Here is a 23,678-nt window from a genome sequence, read left to right on the forward strand (position 1 = left end):
CAAAAAACCCATATTGTTGCCAAATCTTCTGTAAACTGTAGAATTAGTCATATATACCTATAATTCCATGAGATCTCAGAGGTATAGAAGACGCAATTTCTGGATCATTTTTAGTAATAGGACAATTTCTAGGGAATTTTATTATGCAGGGCTCCCAGTTAATGTGAGATGCTTATTGATTACTTGGTGTAAAGAATTTAGTTAAATTGTTTGATATCAGTTGCACCATATGCTACATTTAAAGAAATCAACTTGTTTACAATTGATATCTGCACATCCACTGGTTTCTTACTTATTAGGTATTAAAATTTCACACCCAAGTTGTACAACTGTGGGTTTTATTCTCATCCTAGAATAGGCAGTATTTAGAAGGCATGAAATGCAACGCAAGAAGTTGTTTTGTTTTTCTTTTTCTTTTGTCCTTTTTTACATTTTCTGGTGAAGGTGACCAATACAAAAATGTTATGAATATAATTAAATATTTGGATACCAACTAGCAGTTCACGATGTGTAAAGGTTTGCTCAACCTGTCGATGATACACTTTAAGAGAATTAAAATACCTCTGTGGAAGGATGTCAAATGTGTATGCCTTTCTTGAAGCAAGCATATTGATTGTTGTGTCTTGGAAGTGTATAGAAAAGAAGGTATTAGCAATGTCAAAGGCTGCATTCAAATGCCAGTAAAGGCAGCAAAATTATTCTATTACTATAGGTTTAGCAATGGTCATGTTCTTGTTCAAGCTTTGGTAGTTTATAGTGCAGTGCCAAACAACAGTGCCTTCCAGAAAATGATGCATGACACCAAACTACTATAAATCTTGTAAAAAAAAAGATATTTTTTTCTTTCTGCAGACCTTAGTTCATTATATGTCTTTGGTAGCTGTAGGTAGTACAGACGTTCTTGGCCATGCATTTGTGTAAACATTCTAACAGTAGGGTTATAGTGGATGCATTCAATCAGTATATTTACATACCTGCATCTGCAGAATATCCATATAAATTACACAGGCTCTCTAAAAAAGAACAAGCATAGTCCATGCAAATGATAACAATAAAAATAACCATTATTATAAGCATGATTATAATCTTGTAAGGCTCAGTATGTAGTAAGCTCACAAAGGTATTTAGCCTCCACTTGGAAAGGCAGTGGAAAATTGAGTTTCAGCCTTGGCTCTGTCCCTTGGCTCTGACCTTAAAAGGAAAGTAAGTTCTGCATTTTCACATTAGCTTCTCAGCTTATATGTGTTTCTGTCTAGTGGAAGTAGCCAAATCCATTCCTGACTTACCCTTGGCTCATCTGCACTTTTGTTTTTCACCATCATTGTAACTCTTATAGCTTTTAGCTGACCTCATACAGGTAATGTATAAGGTCCCGTTAAGACTCACAATATTCTGCACAGGGGTACATAGACATGAACCACTATTGTCATTTGGTATTAATGTAAATTAAAGCTTATTGGAGAAACTCAGAGACAAGTGGAACACCAAAGCACACATGATTCTCAAGCTCTAAGTATCCTACAGTAGGTTAGTTGGGGCTGGATGTAGTTGGAAAATCATGGAAAAAAGTGTCATGAAAGAGATTCCACTCTGTGATAATTTACATGTTTACGTAGGAGAATTGAAAGGGGGACAGGAAACATGTATTCAACCATGTAACAAATAGAGCTTCCTGGTCAAGGAGAAGACTTTGTTAGGACTCAGTTGCCATTATTGTCCAAGAGCCATATGTTCTGTTGAGTTAGATTTTTATTAAGCCATCCATATTTGCTTCCTTTTATTAAAAATTATATTAATTTATGAAATTATATACCTATTATAGTGATGCTTGTAAAGTATCAATAGCATGGAAATTAACGGTCCATGGTAGAATTTCATTAAAATTTTTTTTAAATTTTTTTTTAATTAAGGTATATCTTAACAATGGACTATCTATCTCCACCTATCTAGCTATATATTTACCACTTCTATATGAATTGATGTGACTAAAGCAAGACTCAGTGCCATCTATCTTTCTGTTTTTGTAATTAGAACTAATGGTTAGAAAAATTATTAGAGAGATATAGTTGTCTAGAAAATACCAAAGTACATCTGAAATATAAGTGGATTTGAAAATTAAAAGAGGAATGTGAATATGGGAGAAATATTTACTTTTCATTGAATACATTTTTTGTGATAAGGATTTTTTAACCCATTTAATGTGCTGAGTGTTTTTAAAAAATAAATTTATTTATTTATTTTTGGCTGCGTTGGGTCTTTGTTGCTGCACGTGGGCTTTTCTCTAGATGCGGAGAGCAGGGGTTATTCTTCGTTGTGGTGTGTGGGCTTCTCATCACGGTGGCTTCTCTTGTGGAACATGGGCTCTGGGCACATGAGCTTCAGTAGTTGTGGCACGTGGGCTCAGTAGTCATGGCTCACGGGCTTAGTTGCTCCACGGTATGTGGGATCTTCCCGGGCAAGGGCTTGAACCCATGTCCCCTGCATTGGCCGGCAGATTCTTAACCACTGTGCCACCAGGGAAGTCCTAATGTGCTGTTTTATCAAGAACCCTCCTACATTGTTGGTGGGAATGTAAATTGGTACAGCCACTATGGAGAACAGAATGGAGGTTCCTTGAAAACTAAAAATAGAACTACCATATGATCCAGCAATCCCACTCCTGGGTGTATATCCAGAGAAAACTATAGTTCGAAAAGATACACGCACCCCAGTTTTCATTGCAACACTGCTTACAATAGCCAAGATGTAGAAGCAACCTAAATGTTCATTGACAGATAAATGGATAATCATACTAAGTGAAGTAAGCCAGCCACAGAAAGACAAATATCATATGATATCACTTATATGTGGTATCTATAGCAAAATACAAATGAACTTATTTACAAAACAGAAACAGACTCACAGGCTTAGAAAACAAACTTATGATTACCAAAGGGGAAAGGTAGGGGGGAGGAATAAATTAGGAGGTTGATATTAACATATACACATTACTATATATAAAATAGATAATCAATAAGGACCTACTGTATAGCACAGAGAACTCTAATCAATTCTCTGTAATAGCCTATATAGGAAAAGAATCTGAAAAAGAATAGATATGTGTATATGTGTAACTGAATCACTTTGCTGTACACCTGAAAGTAACATAACATTGTAAATCAACTATACTCCAATAGAAAATAAAAATTAAAAAATAGAACAGTGCTCAGATCTTGATTTTTAATATCATTCTCCAATAAAAAGAACTAAGTTTCCATGAAAAAATAGCTGATTCTAGGGCTGGGGCATGGAAAATCAAAGATGAACATGGAGCATCTTGTAGTGCAAGAAATAAGGAAGTATACAATGATTTGGGTATTTTAAGTGATGGTAGTATTTTAAAGGGACACAGGAGCCATGATAAAGAGCCCCCAGTGCTAAAAGCTGGAACAATTTGAGCAATAAAATAACATAATATTGGATTATAACCCAAAGTATAAAGTAAATACCCATGAGTCCATACTGATACAAATAAATGATTAAATGAATAAATAAAATTGGGGAAGGACAGGCAAATCTGTGCAGAAGAGTTTCAAATAATTTATGTAGATATTCTCTATTCAAGGAGGTGCTACCTAACTCTCTCTTCTTTAATTGTGGGCTGCACAAAGTGACTTCCTTCCAAAAAGTACAGTATGCAAATGGAGAAAACATAGTAACTTTACAGTGTAGAAACATGACAAGCACTGTGTCATCTAGATGAGGAAGGTTAATAGCCGTAATGATAAGTGATATTGATAGCACGTACCTTTGATATGGTGAACTGAGGATGGTACTTTATTTTCCTCCTCCGAACTTCATAAATCTTGTCTAACACTGATAAAAAACGGTCAGGCAAACCCAAACTGAAGGACAGCCTATAAAATACCTTATCAGTACTTCTTAAAACTGTCAAGGTTATCAAAAAGTCTTAGTAAACGTCACAATCTAGAAGACTCTATGGAGACGTGATGACTAAATGTAATGTTGCATCTTGACTAGGATCCTAGAACTAATGACACATTATATAAAAGCTAAGGAAATCCATATGAAATACAAAGTTAATTAATAGTGTCAATATTAGTTCTTTAGTATGACAAACATACCATACTGATGTATGATGTTAAAAATAGGAAAGCTGAGTGTGGGGAATATTGGAACTCTGCACTAACTTTGTAACTTGGCTGTAGATCTCAAACTGTTCTAAAATAAAATTTTATTTTAAAAAAAGAACAAAAAATATAGGGATAATGTTAAAACTCTTCTTTAATTTCAAAATAGATAAAAACAATTGTGACCCCCCAATAAATAATTTTGTGTTTTGCATTTATAAAAGTATATTTTACATTTTCCTCTTAAATATTTTCAGTAAAAAATTAGTATATTCAAAGGATAAATGCTATCAATAATAAACTAAGCATAAGTTACATGCACATATGGCTTCTTTCTCTGTTTAAATGTGTTTTCTAAATTTATTTATTATTATTATTTAGTTAGTTATTTTTTGGCTGTGTTGGGTCTTTGTTGCTGTGCACAGACTTTCTCTAGTTGCGGCGTGCAGGGGCTACCCTTCGTTGCGGTGTGCAAGCTTCTCACTGCGGTGGCTTCTCTTGTTGCAGAGCACGGCCCTAGAATGCACGGGCTCAGTAGTTGTGGCTTGCTGGCTCTAGATCACAGGCTCAGTAGTTGTGGCGCATGGGCTTAGTTGCTCCGCGGCATGTTGGATCTTCCTGGACCAGGGATCGAACCCATGTCCCCTTCATTGTCAGGCGTATTCTTAACCACTGCACCACCAGGGAAGTCCTAAATGTGTTTTTAATAAAATTTGCAGGATGATTTATAAAATGAAGACTGAATATTATTGAGATATTTTTTTGAAATTAAAATGGATTTGCTTATTTTTTCCTCAAGGCTTGATCAAAATATGTCATTTTATTCTTTAACAGAACATATTGTATTTAATTCAAAATACTTATTTTTTTTGCTATCGTGACTTACACAACTCAACACTTGATGCTGAATTTCCTGTGTAAGAACCATATTGTAGAAAGAATACTGGCTCTCTTACAATACAAACACTTCACAGCCTAGAGATTTAAAAGAAACTAAGCAAATTAAAAATTCCAAGCATTCCAGAGTAAAAAGAGTTCAGAGATTTGGGGCATATTTTCATTCTATTGTGAGTAATTCTAAAGTATTCTCATATTTCCTTATACATTAAAAATCTTTCATTCTTATGCTACCAGAAAACTACTAGAGCTAATCAATGAATTTGGTAAAGTAGCAGGATACAAAATTAATGCACAGAAATCTCTGGCATTCCTATATACTAATGATGAAAAATCTGAAAGTGAAATCAAGAAAACACTCCCATTTACCATTGCAACAAAAAGAATAAAATATCTAGGAATAAACCTACCTAAGGAGACAAAAGACCTGTATGCAGAAAATTATAAGACACTGATGAAAGAAATTAAAGATGATACAAATAGATGGAGAGATATACCATGTTCTTGGATTGGAAGAATCAACATTGTGAAAATGACTCTACTACCCAAAGCAATCTATAGATTCAATGCAATCCCTATCAAACTATCACTGGCATTTTTCACAGAACTAGAACAAAAAATTTTGCAATTTGTATGGAAACACAAAAGACCCCGAATAGCCAAAGCAATGTTGAGAACGAAAAAAGGAGCTGGAGGAATCAGGCTCCCTGACTTCAGACTATACTACAAAGCTACAGTAATCAAGACAGTATGGTACTGGCACAAAAACAGAAATATAGATCAATGGAACAGGATAGAAAGCCCAGAGATAAACCCACGCACATATGGACACCTTATCTTTGTTAAAGGTGGCAGGAATGTAGAGTGGAGAAAGGACAGCCTCTTCAATAAGTGGTGCTGGGAAAACTGGACAGGTACATGTAAAAGTATGAGATTAGATCACTCCCTAACACCATACACAAAAATAAGCTCAAAATGGATTAAAGACCTAAATGTAAGGCCAGAAACTATCAAACTCTTAGAGGAAAACATAGGCAGAACACTCTATGACATAAATCACAGCAAGATCCTTTCTGACCCACCTCCTAGAGAATTGAAAATAAAAACAAAAATAAACAAATGGGACCTAATGAAACTTCAAAGCTTTTGCACAGCAAAGGAAACCATAAACAAGACCAAAAGACAACCCTCAGAATGGGAGAAAATATTTGCAAATGAAGCAACTGACAAAGGATTTTTGGAAATGGAAGGAACATTTCTCACACCAGTCAGAATGGCCATCATCAAAAAATCTAGAAACAATAAATGCTGGAGTGGGTGTGGAGAAAAGGGAACACTCTTGCCCTGCTGGTGGGAATGTGAATTGGATCAGCCACTATGGAGAACAGTATGGAAGTTCCTTAAAAAACTACAAATAGAACTACCATATGACCCAGCAATCCCACTACTGGGTATATACCCTGAGAAAACCATAATTCAAAAAGAGTCATGTACCAAAATGTTCATTGCAGCTCTATTTACAATAGCCCAGAGATGGAAACAACCTGTGTCCATCATCAGATGAATGGATAAAGAAGATGTGGCACATATATACAATGGAATATTACTCAGCCATAAAAAGAAACGAAATTGAGCTGTTTGTAATGAGGTGGATAGACCTAGAGTCCGTCATACAGAGTGAAGTAAGTCAGAAAGAAAAAGACAAATACCATATGCTAACACATATATATGGAATTTAAGAAAAAAAAATGTCATGAAGAACCTAGGGGTAAGACAGTAATAAAGACACAGACCTACTAGACAACGGACTTGAGGATATGGGGAGGGGGAAGGGTGAGCTGTGACAGGGCAAGAGAGAGTCATGGACATATACACACTAACAAACGTAAGGTAGATAGCTAGTGGGAAGCAGCCGCATGGCACAGGGATATTGGCTCGGTGCTTTGTGACAGCCTGGAGGGGTGGGATAGGGAGGGAGTGAGGGTGGGAGATGCAAGAGGGAAGAGATATGGGAACATAGGTATATGTGTAACTGATTCACTTTGTTATAAAACAGAAACTAACACACCACTGTAAAGCAATTATACCCCAATAAAGATGTTAAAAAAAATCACTCTTAAAATTCAAACATTATTGAAAAGTAGGTTCAATGATACATGTGTAAAATGACTTTATACCTATCTGTGGGATAATTGAGTGAAACACGCACCCACACCAACGCATGTGAACATACACAATTTCTGACACGTTATGCCTTAATCTAAATAACAACCTAATGCTAACTACAAGGTTTATATGAGTTTGTGTAATTTTTTAAGATATCCCTACTGGAGTTTGGGGGCAATTATAACTTTGTGGAACTACAGGAAGGCATCTATATTCTGTCTTGAATGCTATTGTAGACAGAATAGGTGAATCCGTTTTCTTGAACTACATGTTAAGAAAACCTGAATAAGAGCACTTAAAAATAGAGGGGTTTATTTTTATATCTTGAAGAAGTCGGATGCTGGCATTCCAGTGCTGAAGCAGTAGCCCAGTGAAGTCATAAATATCTCAAGGCTATTCTGTATTTCTGGTTCGTCATTCTTGTGTTGATTTTCATTCTCATGTCTGCAATATATTTCCTCCTTCTCCTGACCTAGCACATTCCAGGTGGGAATACACTAAAGAGCCCACCTACACAAGCCAGTTTCCCTTTAAGGCTTTCAAAGAGCAACCGCTCCCACCTCACCCCACCCTACCCTTGTCACTGTCATTTATGTCAATGTTCAGGCCTATGTCACATAGACACTTCTAACTATAAAGGAAGTCAGGTGCTCAGGTATTTTTACCGAAAACAAGAATTAAATCATCATTCTCACAGTAAAGAAAAGCAGCAGAGATCAGGATAGGCAACTACCAGTATCTGCCATGATAAGTATCTCTGAAAGAGAGCACTGTAGTTTAAGGTTTGCTTCTGTGAAGTTTTTTTTTTTTTTGAGATATGACATATAATATTATATTGGCTTCAGGTGTACAACATAATGATTAGATATTTGTATTCATTGCAAAATGATCACCACAATAAGTCTAGTTAACAACATCACCATACATTGTTATATTTTTTTCTTGTGATGAGAACTTTTAAGATGTAATCTCTTAGCAACCTTCAAATATACAGTACAGTATTATTAACTATAGTCACCATGCTATATATTATATCCCATGACTTATTTATTTTATAACTGGAAGTTTGTACTTTTTGACTGCCTTCACTCATTTTGCCCACCCCTAATCCTCTAAACTTTTAATGGCCCTCAATGTTGTTTAAATTTTCTGAGATTTGGTGTTAACATTTATAATTTCTGAGCCTATATTACAGAAATTAGGATGTGCACTTTACATACTTTTTCTCATTTAATCCTTCCAAAAAACAACGTATGATTTAAGTATGCTTATCTCTATTTTAGTTAAGAACACTGAGATTAAGAGGTCAAATCAGATCTCTAAGTTAATTAGTACGGAGATAATCCAAAAGTTATACCTAAAATTGTCTGAGATTTAAGCTCACACTGAGTATCTGGAGAGAATTGGGAAGATTCTTCTCAAGTTCTTTGAAACACATGATACCTATGCTTGTTTTTAGCTTAGAAAAAAGTCCTAAGCAAAGGAAAAGCATATGTGGGAAGGCATGAACAAGAAGAGTCCACAGAGGCAACTGAGGAAGTCGACTGTGACTATAATGAGAACGTCCATGTCTTTAAAATTGTTAAAGCAGACATTTTTCTCTTATCCAGTTCCGTTGAACTTTGTAGACTTATACACTCATTAAATTTAATTTTTTAAAAATCTAATTTCCAGTTTTCATAATGAAGCCCTTTAGAAGCCAATTAATTATACAAAATGATATTTGGATTTAAAGAAATGTAGAACAGTTTAAATATCCTCAGACATTAGTGTTTTATGTGTTTACACAAAAGTCTAGATAAATTTGACTTGATACCAGAATTCATCAGACTTTACCTTTGTAAGTTGAAGACAGCTAAAATGTTAGAAAACTATGGACTTACTATCCAATTTGTTTTTATTAAAATATTGTAGGAAAACTCTTCATGATATTGTTTTGTTCCTATTTCAATGAAGTTAAAATAACTGTGATAATATATTTCAAAAGAAGTGAAAATTCTTTCAATGTCATTTTCTCAGTCTAACCCTTATGTCTTTTATTTGCAAGATATTCAAGCAGTAGGAGTAGAGCTACATTTTAGAAAGTAATAATAAGGTTTTTTATTTCCCTTTTTTAAGAAAAATTCCATCCGGTGGAAACAAATAGCAGAATGAATTAAAGGAAAGTTCCTGAAAGCACAAGGACTGAAATCAGACTGTCTACCCTATTATTTGGCTAGTTCCTGAATAGGCAGTAAGATAAGAGAGTAAGGACTGTGCCTTTGGTTAACAGGCCAATAGAGAAATCAGGTACCTTTTCTTTCTTTTTGTTGTTTTCACATACACTAGCTTTTTTTTTTTTTTTTTTTTTTTTACTTCTTAAAATTAATTTTTATTGGAGGATAGTTGATTTACAATGTTTTGTTAGTTTCTGCTATGCAGCAAAGTGGATCAATTATACATATACATACATCCACTCTTTTTTAGATTCTATTCCCATATAGGTTATTAAAGAATACTGAAGAGAGTTCCCTGTGCTATACAGCAGGTTCTTATTAGTTATCTATTTTATATATAGCAGTGTGTATATGTCAATCCCAATCTCCCAGTTTATCCCTCCCCCCTTTCCCCCTTGGTAACCATAAGTTTTTTTTCTACATCTGTGACTCTATTTCTGTTTTGTAAATAGGTTCATTTGTACCATTTTTTAAATATTCCACATATGTATAAGCGATATCATATGATATTTGTCTTTTTCTGTCTGACTTACTTGACTCAGTATGACAATCTCCATGTCCATCCATGTTGCTGCAAATGGCATTATTTCATTCCTTTTTATGGCTGAGTAATATTCTATGTACCACATCTTCTTTATATATTCCAATGTTGATGGACATTTAGTTTACTTCCATGTCCTGGCTATTGTAAACAGAGCCTCAAGGAACGTTGGGGTGCCTGTATCCTTTCAAATTATGGTATTCTCCGGATATATGCCCAGGAGTGGGATTGCTGGATCATATGGTAGCTCTATTTTCAGTTTTTTAAGGAACCTCCATACTGTTCTCCATAGACCTTTTCTTTTTACTTTACAAAACTTGCAGAGAGCTGAAGTAATCAGTTACCTCTCCATTTTCACTTAGCTACTGATTTCTCAAACTGTACATACACTTATTTTCAAGATCAGTATTCTGAGTACAGATTTAATTGTATATCCTGACATCCCCCATTCCTGGTACATTCTAGAATAGTGAAAAATGGCAAAATAGACTTTTGTATTAAATAAACTTTGACATGCACAGTAATTTTCTTAGTAGAGACTGTGGTTTCATTCCATACCTTTTCTATCAAGATAGTTAACAAAATAAAGTGCTTAAATTTTCTTCCAGATCTTTTAAAAATTAGATACACACAACACATCCTTTATGTTTTAACTAACCTGACTGCCATATAACTTATCAATAAAAATAAAACTGTTTTTAAGTGTTTTAAACCAGCATATAATACAGAAACAAAAAGAGACCTTTACTCTCAATTGTACTGTCAGTCTTTTGAGAAAGGAGTAACTACTTAGTACCAAATTGTTCTAGCAGACCTAGATATTTAGCTCCAGAACCTGCTTACTTAAAGGAATGTAAAAATTATATTTGGATTTCCCCTATCTAATTACTGAGACCATAAAATTTACCAGTAGAGGATAGCCTTTTAACCAAACAAATATATTGAGGCTTATAAAATCTTCTAAATATTTTCATTTATTGGTTCCCAATATAGTGTTTTCATATTTTAATAACTAATATAATCTTAAATAGATTAGGGTTTAATCTCAATTACCTGCAGATTTTATATATTCTAGTAATTCTGACTTTATTTTAATGTTATTTTCACTAAAGATAGAATAAAGTCATGCTTGAATAGTCTTTGCTGTCCTCTGGAGTAACTCCTCCAATTTCAAATATGTTTTAGGCAAGTATAATAGGTAAAAATATCAATATATCTTTTGGGTGACTCATATAGACAACAACAACAAAAAACATACCAAAAACAATCTTTGAAAATAAATGCTGACATTCTAGAACCAATTTCATTAATCCACAACAGCTTTGAGATAAAATCATGACTAAAAAACATGAGTTTTGCATAACTTTTTCACATTTAGTGTAGGAGAAAAATTGTTCTGAATGATTTTTTGTCACCTATTTACCTTATGGCATTTAATTACTTAGCTTAATTTTTTCTTAGAATTTTAGGTAAATGCATAAAGTTTATATAAAGTGTACAAAAATTAAATGTACAACTTGATGAATTTATATAAATATATTCCCCTGTATCATCGCTACTTACTTAAAGACATGGCACATCACCAGCCCCTGAAGCCTCCAAGTCAATCTGCAAAGGTAGCCACTATATTAATTTTTATCACAATGGATTCATTTTTTGTGCTTTTGAACTTCAAATAAATGCAGTCATACAGTGTATACTTTTTTCGTGTCTGTATTCTCCAGCTTAGCATAATGCCTATGAGATTCATACATTTTAGAGCTTGAGACAATGTGTGTTTTTTATTCCTACTACTATACCACTATATGAATATAGCACAATTTATTTTTCCATTATACTCTTCATGGGCATTTAGGTTATTCCCAGTTTGATGCTACTGTGAATAAAAGTTCTATGTACATTCCTACCTATATCTTTTGGGGGACATAAATATTTGTTCCTGTAGGTTACATGCCTAGGAGTTGAATTGCTATTTCAAAATGGCTGAATATCAGTAATTGCATACTTTCAACCTAATACTATCTGATTTGTACTTTTTAAATGGTATCTTTTGACTCCCTCCTGTTACCTATACAGCAATGAACTTACTCTGTTTTCACCTATTTCTCCTCTTTTTCTCCTGTATTTTAGGTCTTTTATCTCTACTTTATCTGAACACGTATACTGTATTCTTACCTCTTTACCTTCAACTTTGATGTTAGTCATAAGTCTACACTTGCATAAATATAAAATGCTCACCATCCATTCTTTTGCTGAAATTTCCTTAGTCATGTCTGTGTTGGATTATGCTCATACTTTAGCAGATTCCTCAAAGAGAAATCATTTTCATATGAAATTTGCTCTTTTTCCTAGGGGTCTGTCTAAAGGACTTTTTCTCTCTCTCTCTCTCTTTTTTTTCTTTCAAGTTTAATTCTGTTCTTAATCTAAAAAAATCACTAGGGTATGTCTTGCAATTAATTATTGAAGGTCAATTTTCTCAGGTCAATTTTTTTTTTTTTTTTTTTTTGCGGTACGCGGGCCTCTCACTGTTGTGGCCTCTTCCGTTGCAGAGCACAGGCTCTGGACGCGCAGGCTCAGCGGCCATGGCTTACGGGCCCAGCCACTCCACGGCATGCGAGATCTTCCCGGACCAGGGCACGAACCCGTATGCCCTGCATCGGCAGGCGGACTCTCAACCACTGCGCCACCAGGGAAGCCCCTCAGGTCAATTTTATCAGTATGTAGATATGAATCTTCTTTTAATTCCAGATATTTTTCTTGGATCATAGTTATAATTATTTTATTGTTATTTATTTATTTATTTGCGGTACGCGGGCCTCTCACTGTTGCGGCCTTTTCCCGTTGCAGAGCACAGGCTCCGGACGCGCAGGCTCAGCGGCCATGGCTCACGGGCCCAGCCGCTCCGCGGCATGTGGGATCCTTCCGGACCGGGGCACGAACCCGTGTCCCCTGTATCGGCAGGCGGACTCTCAACCACTGCGCTACCAGGGAAGCCCCTTGTAATTTTTTTTAGAATGATTTTCATAGTATTGTATCAAGTATATCGTAGACATATTACTTATCATAGATTGGTACACGTCAATATATTTGTGTATACTATCTAAAAGTAATCTTAATGTTATTATAAAACAGAATACTATGGTATGTAACAATTTATATTCAAGTTCAAAAGATAGTTTAATATTGCTTTTATTAGTTACCTATCTTGATCATTTCTGTTATAATTTATTAGGAATGATTTATTTTGAAAAAGGTATTTTAAAATACTGTTTAAAAATCTAGGAAAGGGCTTCCCTGGTGGCGCAGTGGTTGGGAGTCCACCTGCCGATGCAGGGGACGTGGCTTCGTGCCCCGGTCCGGGGGGATCCCACACGCTGCGGAGCAGCTGGGCCCATGAGCAATGGCCGCTGAGCCTGCGCATCCGGAGCCTGTGCTCCACGGCGGGAGAGGCCACAGCAGTGAGAGGGTCGCGCACAGAAAAAAAAAAAAAAAAAAAAAAAAAAAAAAAAAAAAAAATATATATATATATATATATATATATATATATATATATATATATATATAGGAAAAAGTTCATAAAACCTCAACAATCAGCATTGGTATAAAATTTCAAAATGGATAAACTCTGCTGAGTTGTTGGGTTCGTTATTCCATCTGTTCGATCTATTTTTCAAACAATCTGTTTTAATACCTTACTAAGTATGTCTCATATCCCACCCACAGTAAAGACATAGAAGACTGCTTAGTGTAAAAATGATTTTGTTACAACTTCATTAATTTAAACCCAGAATATGGCAATTAGCTCAGACCTGGTAAAACTAGTCTCCTTATTAAGTAGACAGCCACTAGTGTTTACTGATTACTCTGTTTCCTTTCACTGCTTGAAGAATTACTTTCTAATTTTCATATCATGCCTGCTACGAATCTTGTATTTTCTGCACTAAGCAATAATATCCAAGTCACATTTCTGCTTTCCGCATTTCATCAAAGAGGTTGTTTTGAGAAGAGCTCTGACACTGGTACACTAGAAAATAGGATATAAAGTTAAAGTTTTCCTTTTCCCACTTGAATCTGTGTCTAAGAGAGATCTTGTGTGGGGTATATCTTGAATGACTAGAGTAGGATCTCTCTCAATTTTTAATACAAATGTCTCTAATATTAGTAATTTGTCTCTTCTCTCTTTTTTCTTGGTTAGCCTTGCAAAAGTTTGGATTTCCTCACCTGTTATAATTTGCTAGCTCCTGTCATAGACCCTTGAGGAACAAAAGTTTAGAAATATGTTTTAGTGAAAACATTTTGAAATTATAAAATTTATTTTTTTATTAATTTTATTGGAGTATAGTTGCTTTACAATGTTGTGTTAATTTCTGTTGTACAGCAAAGTGAATCAGCTATACATATACATGTACCCCCTCTTTTTTGGATTTCCTTCCCATTTAGGTCACCACAGGGTATTGAGTAGAGTTCCCTGTGCTATACAGTATGTTCTCATTAGTTATCTATTTTATACATAGTAGTGTGTCTATGTCAATCCCAATCTCCCAGTTTATCCCCCCTTTCCCCCCTTGGTATCCATGTGTTTGTTCTCTACATCTGTGTCTCTATGAAATTATACAATTTAAATGAGGTTAAACATTAGAGTTTATTTATTTTTCTGCCCCTTACTCTCCCCCCACCATATTTCTTTTCCATTCTTTCATTTCCTATTTCTTTGTAGTTTTATTTATGCTTCCTTACCAAAGACACATTCACTCCATTTCCTAAGATATGACTGACACTGCTTGTGCTTAAGCTCCTGTAGACCCTCCATTGCATGGGGGCTAATAATTAGTCACCTTTCCAGAGTCTAGTTTCCTCGCCATCTGTCACATTTCTTTTCTTATGAAATAATAAAATACGTTCTGCTATTTTAATACCAACTCAAATATTGTTGGAAGCAGCAACTTCAATAGCTTAAATACTTCTAATAGCCTAATCCAGAGTTACCTTTTATGAGTTCAGCAAAAGAGAAATATGTACTTGTTGTGGAATCTTATATTTATACACAGATAGTGGGAGTGGATAGGGGATTATGGTTTCTTGCCTGTATAAGCGATTTAACAAAAAATTAAGGTACCCATCAGTATTCATGAGTCCTCTTAGGCCAGGGTAGTGTGGGCATTACACAGACAGTGGACCTTTCATTTTAAATACTCTCTTTGGCATTTTGTAAATATATAGGTTTTATTAGGATTTCTCCTTCCCAGATTGGTATCTCTGTTAAGAGAAAAGCTTACCTGCCTCCACTGCTAAGAGAAGGTGTCTTTAGATCCATGGGTCTGTCCTCTTCCTGTCCTGTGGGTCTTTGGTAGTTTCTGTGGCAATACATCATATTAAATACTAGGTTCCCTGCCAACTTGCGCTGGCCACCTCTTGCTAGCACTGCAGTCTTTCTGTGACAAGTCACAGCCTCTATTGTGCTTATGGGTCAGGTCATCCCATCCCACAGCCTCCATTTAGGGTCACCTCACACTCCTACTGCAGTGAAGGACCTTCACAAGAGCAGGTCCATGGACTCTTTCTGGGTCTCCCCCAGGGAGCACACAGGAAATGCTCTATTACCTAAGTTGTAGGAGCTTCGGGAAATTGTGGGCATAGTCCCTGGTGGCATATTTGTCTGTTGGGCCTGTTCCAGATTAGCATATAGACACTGTAAAAGGCGGTCCCTCACAGAATCCCAAGTAGGGATAGGGAAAACATTTATTGTTTTGTTTTGTTTGAGCCACAAATTGGGTGGTTTAAACAACAGAAATACACTTTGTTTTTCTTTTTAAGGCTCGTAAAGAGCTTTTCTTTTTCTTTATTTAATATTTATTTATTTGTCTGCGTCAGGTCTTTGTTGTGGCAGCGGGATCTTCCTTGCAGCATGTGGGATTTTCCATTGCGGTGCTCTTTGCAGCACGCGGGCTCTTTGTTGCCGTGTGCATCCTTCTCTCTAGTTGTGACGTACAGGTTTTCTCTTCTCTAGTTGTGGCGCGCAGTCTCCAGAGCACATGAGCTCTGTAGTTTGCGGCACATGGGCTCTCTCGTTGAGGTGTGCGAGCTCAGTAGTTGTGGTGTGGGCTTTGTTGCCCCACGGCATGTGGGATCTTAGTTCCCCAACCAGGGATTGAACCCCCATCCCCTGTATTGGAAAGAGGATTCTTTACTGCTGGACCACCAGGAAAGTCCCCAGAAATGCACTTTCTCACAGTTATGGTGGCTGAAAGTCTCCCAGGTGTCAGCAAGTTTGGTTTTTCCTGAGACCTCTCTTATTGGCTTGTAGATGGTCGCTCTCTTGCTGCCTCTGGATGGTTGTAGATGGTTGTCCGTCTGTGTAAGTGCACCCTTTGTCTCTTTGTGTGTCCAAATGTCCTCTTCTTATAAGGTCACCAGTGAGACTGGATCAAGGCCCACACTAATGATCTCATTTTAACTTAATTACCTCTTTAAAGACCCCATCTTCAAGTACAATCACATTCTGAGGTTCTGGTTAGGACTTCAATATATGAATTTTGAGGGAACACAATTCAGCCGATAACATCAATCTAATATCCATCTATCTATCTATTATCTATCTATTTATCTTTATCTGCTCATTTCTCTTCTCCCTATCTCAATGGCAACATTTTGAAAAAGGACCCTATGTTTTCCTTTCACCTCCCTCCATTCTTTTTCCTCTCTTCCTGTAAGAAACACTAGATTTTTTTAAAGTTGCCTTTTTCCCCTCTTGCTTTCCTGTGCCATGCTTTCCTCTTTTCAGTCACCTGGGAACATGGAGGTAGGGGATTTAAAATATACACTGAATATTATTGTATTTACATATTTCCTCTTCTTGGTGGTAGAACATCAGATATAGATATAGTAAACAATCCTTTTATTTATAAAATATTCTGATAAATAAATAGAAACTTCTGAAATAATATATGAGTAGTGGAAAACAAATATATTACCAATTTACAAAACATGGTGACTGCAGATACAAGTTGTAAGCAAAAAATGGTATTTTTAAGCTTCTTTATGCTTTTAACGTTTTTATTTATTTATTTAAATTAATTTTGTTGGAGTATAGTTGCTTTACAATGTTGCATTAGTTTCTACTGTACCGCAAAGTCAATCAGCTACACGTATACATATATCCCCTCTTATTTTAGATTTCGTTATGCTTTTAACATTTTTAACTTCCCCCAAATTATTTATTTTGTAGTATGAAAAATCAGTATAGATTATATCAAATAATTCTTCAAATCTCAAGAGGAATTGCATTTTTTCCCCTTGAGTAGATAAATGTTCATCTTAGTCTCCTAGTTATGGTTTCCTATAGCAGTCTGTATTTTTTCCCACATCTCAATGGTATCTTTAAACATAGTTTAAAGTTTCTCATATACTGTAAATTTCAATAATTGAATTTGTCTCAAACACTGAATTGCGTTCTGTGAGAATATATACAAGGAGGATTAAAAATAACAAAGAGAATCTCAAATACATAAAGCTATCAGATCTAAGTCTACCTCAGGATTTTTCATCTTTATTGTTAAGGTATTGTGCAAATACCTCAAACTGAGTTTAGCTTACAAAGAAAAATATTCTCAACCTGTTAAGAATAAAATTAATTCAGCTCAAATGATAGCAGATTCATTTAAATAAGTATAATTTTGACTATAAGCTTAAAGAAAATAGAGTTTCAATAAGGATAAATTTTTGACTCCAGATTTATATTAACACAAACCAAAAAGACTACCCAATAAGACAGATTGAAGACACATGTGAGTTTTATACTGCAGTGATAATTTCTGTATAGAACAGTTTTAATATCATATTACCAAATATTCGTGACCCCTTAAATGTACCTAAATAACAAAAAATACAAAATCATAAAAATTACTTATTATTTATCTATTTCTAAAGTATACAGTTGTTATAACTGGGCAATGGGAATCTAATGAGTTAATAACTGTTTGAGAAAAGGTCACAAAGTTTTCAGCATCTTACAAATGATCAACAAAGAATAATTTGTATTAAGGTATTCCATATGAAACTCTTGTTGAGATAGAAAGATAGATAATTAATAGGTAGGTAAGTAGGCAGTAGAAAGGCAGGTAGGTAAACAGACAGATGATTAAATAGATAAATGTGGAAGAAGAAAGTGAAACAATATATTCTTTTAAAATGTTTTAGGAATTTAGTATTTAAATGTGTGAAAGGGATAGGAGGATACAACCAGGTGCTGGTGATGTTTTTTCTCATATTTAGACATTAGAACTGTTATCATTGAAAAGTTGAAGTATTAAAATGAGTGTGTAAGGACTATAATTGTTCATGATACCAATTACAGAGACCTTATTTCTCAAGTCTTTTGTTCTGCTGAGGATGCTTTTTCTCAAGTAATTGTTTTACAGTAATGTGACGGATAGATATCCATTTATAAATGACCATTTTCCTATGAATGTGTCATTCCTCTTTTCATTGAACAACCAATAGTTTCCTCAATGAAACAGTGAAATTAGTGAAATGGATAGGTTTGATATTTTCTCATGCAGTATCTAACCTCCATTTAAAAAAAGGCTAGGAAGGAATGTTCACCTTTCCTTTGGAGTGATAACATAGATTGTCACTGGCAAGCATATGCTCTCAGGGCTTCCTGAAATATTGATTGGAGTAATGGATTCTGTTGATATGTCATTTTCCCAGAAGATACATTAGAGATTTGAAGAATTAAACTGATGAATCTCTACATGTTGTTCTGGAGGCTACTGATAGGACTTATGACAAAAAGGAAGACAAACTTCAGAGGGGTCTAGAGGGCTTCCAAATAATTTGGTAGAACAGCGACTCTGGCAATCAAATGGCATCTTTAGAAACGTGGGAAGTCTTTTGGTTACTGCCTCTTTCACTTTCAAGCTAACTCTAGCAATTCACTCTTGCTTATCTCTTTCTTCCCATCTTTATATTATACGATTCTACATGCCCAGCTTGAGGGTTATTTCTCCTCTTCACCTCTTAAACAAACCTACTTTTCCTTCTCTCTTAAATATGTGATTAAAAATTTGGTGGTGTTGTTTTATTAAGACTTTATTTTTTAGATAAAATAAAATTTGTGTACTAGGTTCACAAATTGAGGGGAAGGTACAGAGATTTCCCATATACCCCCGGCCTCCACACATGCACAGCCTCCCCCAGTTATCAACATCCCCCATCAGAGAGGTACATTTGTTAGAATTGGTGAACCTACATTGATACATCACAATCACCCGAAGTCCATAATTTATATTATGGTTCACTCTTGGTGCTGTAAATTCTATAGGTCTGGAGAAATGTATAATGACATGCATTCATCATTATGGTATGATACAGAGTGTTTTCACTGTCCTGAAATTCTCTCTGCTCCATCAATTCATTCCTCCCTCCCACACACACCCCTGCAACCCCTGATCTTTTTACTGTCTACATTGTTTTGCCTTTTCTGGAATACTATAGAGTTGGAATTATACAGTCCATAGCCTTTTAAGATTGGCTTCTTTCCCTTAGTAATATGCATTTAAGGTTCCTCCGTGTCTTTTCATGGCTTGATAGTGCATTTGTTTTTAGCGCTGAATAGTATTCCATTGTCTGGATGTACCACAGTTTACTTACTTACTCGCCTAATGAAGGACATCTTCGTTACTTCAAACTTTTGACAATTATGAATAAAGCTACTATAAACATCCATGTGCAGGTTTTTGTGTTTGGACATAATAAGTTTTCAAATCTTTTGGGTAAAATACCAAGAAACATGATTGTTGAATCATAAAGTAAGAGTATATTTACTTTTGTAGGAAACCATCAGCAGGGATCAGAGTTCATGTTGCTCCACATCATCACCAGCATTTGGGATTGTCAGTGTTTTGGATTTTGATTATTCTAATAGGTTTGTAGGGGTATCTCCTTGTTTTAATTTTCATTTCCCTGATGATATGATGTGGAGCATCTTTTGTGTGCTTATTTGCCATCTGTGTATCTTTTTTTGGTGAGGCATGCGAAAGTCTGGCCCATTTGTTAAATCAGGTTGTTTGTTTCTTGCTGCTGAGGTTTAAGAGTTCTTTGTATATTTTGGATAATAATCCTTTATCAGATGTGGTTTTTGCAAATATTTTCTCCCAGTCTATGTCTTCTTGTTTTCTTGATATTGTCTTTCTAGGTTTTCTCCTATATTATCTTCTAGGAGTTTTATAGTTTTGTGTTTCACACCTACATCTCTGATCCATTTTGAGTTAATTTTTGTGAAGGATGTAAGCTCTGTGTCTAAACTCTTTTTTTTTTTTTTTTTTTTGCTTGTGGATGTCCAGTTGCTCCAGCACCATTTGTTGAAGAGACTGTCTTTGCTCCATAGTATTGCTTTTACTCCTTTGTCAAAAATCAGTTGACTATATTTATATGTCTCCTTCTAGGCTCTCTATTTTGTTCCACTGATCAATTTTCTATTCTTTCACTGATTCCATGCTTTCTTGATTACTGTAGTTGTATAGTAAGTCTTGAAGTCAGGCAGTGTCAGTCTTCCAACTTTGTTCTTCTTCAGTATTTTCTTGGCTATTTTAGTTCTTTTGACTCTCCATGTAAACCATAGAATCAGTTTGTCCATATCCAAAAAATAACTTGCTAGTATTTTGACTAGGATTGCATTAAATTTGTAGACCAAGATAGGGAAAACCGACATCTTAACAATATTGACAATTTTGTTTTCCTACACACAACCATGAACTATCTCTCCATTTATTTAGTTTTTCTTTCATTTTGTTCATCAGTGTTTTATAGTTTTCCTTATATAGATCTTGTACACATTTTGTTAGATTCATACCTATTTCACTTTTTTAGTACTAATGTAAATGGTAGAGTGTTTTTAATTTCAAATTCTACTTCTTCATTGCTGATATATAATTGTATAAAAGTAATTGATTGGTATATATTAATTTTGTATTCTCCAACCTTGCTATAAACACTTATTAGTTTTGTCAGTTCTTTCAGATTTTTGACACAGATGATCATGTCATCTACAAACAGAGATAATTATATCTCTTCCTTCCCAATCCATATACCTTTTACCTCCTTTTCTTGTTTTACTGCACTAGCTAGAACTTCTAGTACAGTACTGAAAAAGAGTGATGAGAGGAGACATCCTTGCCTTGTTCTGACCTTAATGGGAAGACTTCAAGTTTCTCACCATTCAGTTTGATGTTAGCTGTAGAATTTTTATAGATATTCTTTATCAAGTTAATGTTTGGCTCTATTCCTGGTTTACTGAGAGTTTTTATCATAAGTGGTGGCTGGATTTTATCAAATACTTTTTATGCATCTATTGATATCATGTGATTTTGCTTTTTTAGCCTATACTGATGGATTACATTAACTCATTTTTGAATGCTCAACCTGCCTTGCCTAACAGGAATAAATCCCACTTGGTTGTAGTATATAATTCTTTTTGTACATTGTTGCATTCAACTTGTTAATATTTTGTTGAGGATTTTTGCATCTATGCTTATGAGAGATTTTGGCCTATAGTTTTCTTTTCTTGTAATGTCTTTGTTTTGCTTTAGTATTAGGGTGAAGCTGGCCACATAGGATGAGTTAGGAAGCATTTCCTCTGCTTCCATCCTCTGATAAACCTTGTAAATAACTGGTACAATTTATTCCTTAGAGATTTGGTGTAATTCACCAGTGAACCCACTTGGGCCTGGTGCTTCCTGTTTTGGAAGGTTATTAATTGTTGATTCAATTTATTTAATAAATTTAGGGCTATTTAGATTGTCTATATCTCTTTTGTGTGATTTTTGGCAAATTATGTCTTTAAAGGATCTGACCCATTTAATCTAGGTTATCAAATTTGTGGGCATGGAATTGTTTATAGTATTCCTTCATTATCCTTTTAATGTCCATAGAGTCTGTAGTGATGCTACTTCTTTCATTTCTGATATTAGTAATTTGTGACTTGTCTTTTTTTTCTCAACTAGGCTAAAGATTTATCAATTTATCTTATCTTTTCAAAGAAACAGCTTTTGGTTTTGTTAATCTAATCTATTTAGTTCTTGTTTTAAATTCCATTGATTTCTGCTCTAATTCTTACTAGTTCTTTTCTTCTGCTTACTTTGGATTTTGTTTTCTATTCTCTTTTTAGGTTCTTCCTATGGAAACTTAGATTACTGATTTTAAATCTTTCTTCTTTTATAGTATATGCATTTGATGCTATAAAATCCCTCTAAGTACTGCTTTTGCTGCATCCCACAATTTTTCATAAGTTGTTTTTTAATTTTAATTTAGGAAAAAGTGATTTAAAATTTTTCTCCAGATTTCTTCTTTGACTCATGTGTTATTAAGAAGTGTGTTGGGGGCTTCCCTGGTGGCGCAGTGGTTGAGAGTCCGCCTGCCGATGCAGGGGACATGGGTTTGTGCCCCGGTCCAGGAAGATCCCACATGCCATGGAGCGGCTAGGCCCGTGAGCCATGGCCGCTGAGCCTGCATGTCCAGAGCCTGTGCGTCTGGAGCCTGTGCTCTGCAACGGGAGAGGCCACAACAGTGAGAGGCCCATGTACCGCAAAAAAAAAAAAAAAAAGTGTGTTGTTCAATCTCCACATATTTTGGGATTTTCCAATTATCTTTCTATTATTGACTTCCAGTTAAATTTCATTGTTATCTGAGAATAGACATTATATGATTTCTCTTCTTTTAAAATTTTAAGGTGTGTTTAGACCAGGAATATGGTCCATATTGGGGAATGTTCCATGTGAGTTCAAAAAGAATGTGTATGCTGCTGTTGTTGGAAGATTTAGTCTATAAATGTCAATTATATTCAGTTGATTGATGGTGATGTTTTGTTCAACTATGTCCTTACTGCTATTCTGCCTGCTCAATTTGTCCATTTCTGATAGAGGGATTTGAAGTCTTCAACCATGATAGTGGATTCATCTATTTCTCCTTGTAGTTCTATCAGTTTTTGCCTCTCATAGTTTGATGCTCTGTTGTTAGACATATACGTGTTAAGGATTGTAATGGCTTCTTGGAAAATTAACCCCTTTATCATTACATAATGCCCTTCTTTATCTTTAATAATTTTCTTTCTTTGAAATCTACTCCATCTGAAATTAATGTAGCTACTTCTGCTTTCTTTGATTAGTATTACTATGATATATTTTTCTCCAGCCATTTACTTCAAATCTATATGTGTCTTTATATTTAAAATGAGTTTCTTGTAGACATCAGATAATTGGGTCTTATTTTGTGGTTCACTCTGACAATCTTTTTTCTTTTAATTGGTGTATTTGGACCATTGATGTTCACAGTGATCATTGATATATTTGGACTCATATCTACCATCTTTATTACTGCTTTCTATTTAATGCTCTCCTTCTTTGTTCCTATTTTTGCCTCTCACTTTTTGTATGCCTTTGGTGATTTCAAATGAGCATTTTATATGATTCCATTTTTCCTCCTTGCTTAGCATATAGGTTATACTTCTACTTTTTACCATTTTTATGGTTGCCATAAATGTGGCAATAGGCATTTACATATATAATTTAAGTCCCTTTTTGAATGACAGTATACCACTTCATGGGTCGTGTGAGTACCTAATAATAACACAATAATCCTAATTATTTCTTTTCATTCTTTGTATCATTGCTGTCATTCTTTTCACTTATATATAAGCATACATAAGCATATATATATTTGAAATATATATAT

The 23,678-nt window shown here is 34.9% G+C and overlaps 1 protein-coding gene across 7 annotated transcripts in view; it reads left to right on the top strand.

The window, feature by feature from the left end:
• LOC307185936 (uncharacterized protein) overlaps positions 1 to 23,678 on the top strand; it is a 693,527-nt gene that overhangs the window by 296,702 nt on the left and 373,147 nt on the right. For 5 of the 7 annotated variants that reach the window (XR_013828209.1, XR_013828210.1, XR_013828211.1 and 2 more), the window contains exon 1: positions 12,310 to 12,653. The exons of the other annotated variants lie outside the window; for them this stretch is intronic. Coding sequence is in view for 2 of the 5 variants with exons in the window: in XM_079920515.1 (XP_079776641.1) it covers positions 12,533 to 12,653 (121 nt within the window). In the remaining 3 variants the exon portion in view is untranslated. Of the gene's footprint in view, positions 1 to 12,309; positions 12,654 to 23,678 lie in introns of those variants that run through there. 7 annotated transcript variants of the gene reach the window in all.

Source organism: Stenella coeruleoalba (genome assembly GCF_951394435.1).
Source record: "Stenella coeruleoalba genome assembly, chromosome: 4".
Lineage (NCBI taxonomy): Eukaryota > Metazoa > Chordata > Mammalia > Artiodactyla > Delphinidae > Stenella > Stenella coeruleoalba.